The sequence below is a fragment of the Geospiza fortis genome, unplaced genomic scaffold (genome assembly GCF_000277835.1).
Source record: "Geospiza fortis unplaced genomic scaffold, GeoFor_1.0 scaffold425, whole genome shotgun sequence".
In the NCBI taxonomy this organism is placed as follows: Eukaryota; Metazoa; Chordata; class Aves; order Passeriformes; family Thraupidae; genus Geospiza; species Geospiza fortis.
This window is the reverse complement of record NW_005054387.1, coordinates 1,769,249-1,772,774: the sequence shown is the minus strand read 5'-3', so window position 1 is coordinate 1,772,774 and position 3,526 is coordinate 1,769,249. Positions and strand designations below refer to the sequence as shown.

Genomic DNA, 3,526 nt, shown 5'->3' with positions numbered 1-3,526 from the left:
GGGCCGCCCCCGTCCCGCATTGGCGACGCCCGGCTCCGTCTGTCACCTTCAGCCGCTCGCCGGCAGCGGGGACGGGCACGGGGAGGGCTCTGGAATTCCCTGGGAAATGGGAAAAGCGGGATCTCTCAGCAGCCGGGGAAAGCAGGCGTTTCCCTGCCCGCTGCATCACAGCACAGCACAGCACAGCACACACGGGATGTGAGACACGAATATTTAACTCTCACAGCACACACGGACGCGCATGTGAGACACGAATATTTAACTCTCCTTAGCACGCTGCTAATTATCAACTGGATTTAACTCCTCCAAGGCTTCTCAGTCCATCCTCAGCGGGAGAATGGGATGCACTGACAGAGTGCACGATAAAAATAATAATTGAAAGAGAAGCCCGCTGCTCTCCTTACACTGCGTTATGTAAAATCCCTGTTCTCCAGCAGCATCGCTACTCCCTAACAAAGACATTCCACCACCAGAGGCTTTCTCCACCTCCAAACCTTCTCTCAAATCACTATAAAATACAGAAAGAGGAGGATTATTTGCACAAGCACATCTGGAATATTTATTTATTAACTCAAGGATGCTTCCCCTCAAAATCAGGAATAAAAAATGACATAAAATTTTAAAAATCTGCCTTAATAATGCTGCTAACAGTCATTGTGCACACTGTTGGATCTCAGCTCTTAAAGGAAATATTGAGTTCAGAGGGAACCCAGACAGAGCTGGGATGCTCCTGAGCAAAACAGGTGCTTCATGGAGACCTGATCATCTCCACATCTCCTGAAAATCTCCACATTCTGTGGGAGTGTCCACAAAATTTGGAGATGAATCCTAGATCCTGTTTAACACCCTAATAAACACAGATAAGTAGCTACTGTGAAGTTCCAAACATCATTAAGAGGGTTGGCTCAGCCCAGAGAGGGATTTCATTTCTCTTCTCTACAGTTCAGAATCATTTTTCCACCCCAGCCCAATGCACAGGCAGATAAATAAGGATGGAAGAGCTTCTGAAGGGCCACACCCTATTAACAATTTTAATATTTGTCCTAAAACAAATTTTATTCTGACATCATCAGTTATCCAAACAACTCAACTGTGCCTCACAGATAAAGAACAGACAAAATATAAATGAAAGACTCTTTTGTTATGGATTCCTTTAAGGAGGTAAACAAATTATCAGCCAGAAAAAGTTTGCAGATCAGCATTTATAAGATGCAGTCAAAAATTCAGACTGAGCTTGTATTTACTGTGGAAGTATTATTTATAAAGCTGCCACTTGACACCAGTGCTTTGGCTGCTATTTCTAGCTCTCTTTACAGTACTCAAAAGAACAAAAGATTGACCAAAAATGTGTTCTTGGTCTGCATTTTTCAAGGATGTCCCATAGATTTCACTAAATGGAGTTTAGTATGAATAAACAACATTCACTCCATTAACTGTATCAGCATCATTGACCACAGGATGGGTTTTTGGGGTAAGTTCATCCATTTGGCACTGCACCAAAAAGGGCCTCTTTCCTAACAGAGCTAAAGGCCTGAGGAAAAGAGATTTTTCTCCCTCTTTCATAATCTCCTCCAAGGTTTAAGAAAAAAAGCCATCAGACAGCATTAATTGTGTTGTGCTCAGGATACCAACCTTCTGTGCCATTGGAACATCCACACAGAACAACCCCTCAATAATGAGGTTTAGGCCATGATGAGAGCAGGATTCGGAGAACAAGGAGTGGCAATAAAAAGATCAATGAGTGACAAGTTGAACCTGTTTTCTGATGTTCATTAAAAGGGGAGTGAAGTCCCTCTCTGGGTTGGCTTCACCTGTTCACTCAGGGAGCAGTAAAACAGCTGTGCTGACAGGAGCAGAGTCCTCCTGAAAGAAAACCACAAGTTAATCTCTGCATTTCATGAAGAAAACACACCCATCTGAACCCCAGAATAGTCTGGGGACCTCAAGGATCATTCACTTCCACATCCCTGCCATGGCCACAGACCAGGTTGCTCCAAGTCCCATCCAAACCTGGGCTGATCCTTTTCTTTGCACTCAAAGCACCTACAATAATTATTTTTAACTACATGTAGAAATATTCCCTTGTTAAATCTCTCATTAAATTTACAGAATTTATTTATTTAAACTAAGCAAATGCCTCCATTTCACTTTCAAATACATATAGGTCTAGATCAACAGAAAACACCACCAATAAATCAAACTATCATTAAATCAAATATCACAACAGCAACATCCAACTCTACCAGAAATGCCCCCTTCCAGTCCTTCCACCTGTCATTTAAAAGCAGGGATTGCTTCCTGGAGCTTTGCTGGGGACAGCTCAGTAAATGAGCTGGCCCTGCCAGTTTGCCTTCATTCCCCAGAGAATGACAGCACCCTTGAATTGGGCTTGATGCTGAGATTTATAAAAGCTTTTCAAGGCTCTGCTGTTCTCTCAACTTACCCATATTGGTTTAAACAACTTTTTCTTAAATACCTTCTGAGGTATTTTCTTAAATATCTTCTGCACCAGTGTTGGCAAAGTTACAAACCCAATAAAGTTATATACCAACAGAAAATGACATACTGGTTATACAGTTAAAGGCTTTTCTATCAAGGTTCTGATGAACATCACAGGAGTCCCACACAAACTCCTGTTCAAAGGTAACTCTTTGGGATGTGCTTTTATGGGGAGATACCAACTGGATTGTTAGAAGGCTCCCCCCTTTTTAAAGAGAAACTGGGGTAAATGAGACCTGATTTAGGAAACTTCACCAACTTCAAGAGACACAGATGATTGTAGGGTTTGTGTGAGCACAGAGGGAAAAGACACAACATCCAGTAAATTCCAATGAATCTGTGTCAAAGAAACATCCTGGAAAAGGGCAATAAATTGTGTTATACATTGGCCTGGAGAATCCTGGACTGTAAAATCCCAGCATCTCTAGTCACAAACAACACCACAGAGTATGATGAAAGGGCTGTGTAACTCAACTTGTGCAGCTGAGAGCAAAGACAGGGTGTGTGGATGGGCAGAATGGAACTGTCCATCCCAGTGACCCTGCAGGACAGCAGGGACACCTGGCTGGGGGCTGGAGTGACCATGGCTGAAGGACAGCGGGGCTGCGCTCGCTGCTGCTGGCACTGCCCCTCACGGAATCCCAGAGCTCTGAGGACACCGGGGCTGGCACTGCCCCTTATGGAATCCCACAGCTTTGAGGACACCGAGGCTGGCACTGCCCCTTATGGAATCCCACAGCTCTCAGGACACCGGGGCTGCCACTGCCCCTCACAGAATCCCACAGCTCTCAGAGCTCGGAGCCGTCTGACAGCTGTAGGAGCACAGGCATCACCACAGGGGCAGCACAAACCAGGCGGCGGGCACGCCAACACTCAGGCAAATAACCAATAATTCATTCATAACTAATTAAAAACTAACTCTCACCTCGCCAGGGTGACACAGCCTGACCGGCACCACTGCTCGCGAGGGGCTGCCCCAGCCGCGGGCCCCCCGCCCCCCTCACCCCCCCCGCCCCCCCGCCCCCCC

At 45.6% G+C, this 3,526-nt stretch overlaps 1 protein-coding gene across 2 annotated transcripts in view; it reads right to left on the bottom strand.

Moving 5' to 3' along the window:
- Nucleotides 1-1,860, bottom strand: part of KCTD7 (potassium channel tetramerization domain containing 7) — an 8,890-nt gene extending 7,030 nt beyond the window's left edge. For both annotated transcript variants that reach the window (XM_031060656.1, XM_031060658.1), the window contains exon 1: nt 1,633-1,860. In XM_031060656.1, coding sequence (XP_030916516.1) covers nt 1,633-1,652 — 20 coding nt within the window. In that variant the 5' untranslated portion in view covers nt 1,653-1,860. The remainder of the gene's footprint in view (nt 1-1,632) is intronic.
- Between the last annotated feature and the right edge of the window lie 1,666 nt (nt 1,861-3,526).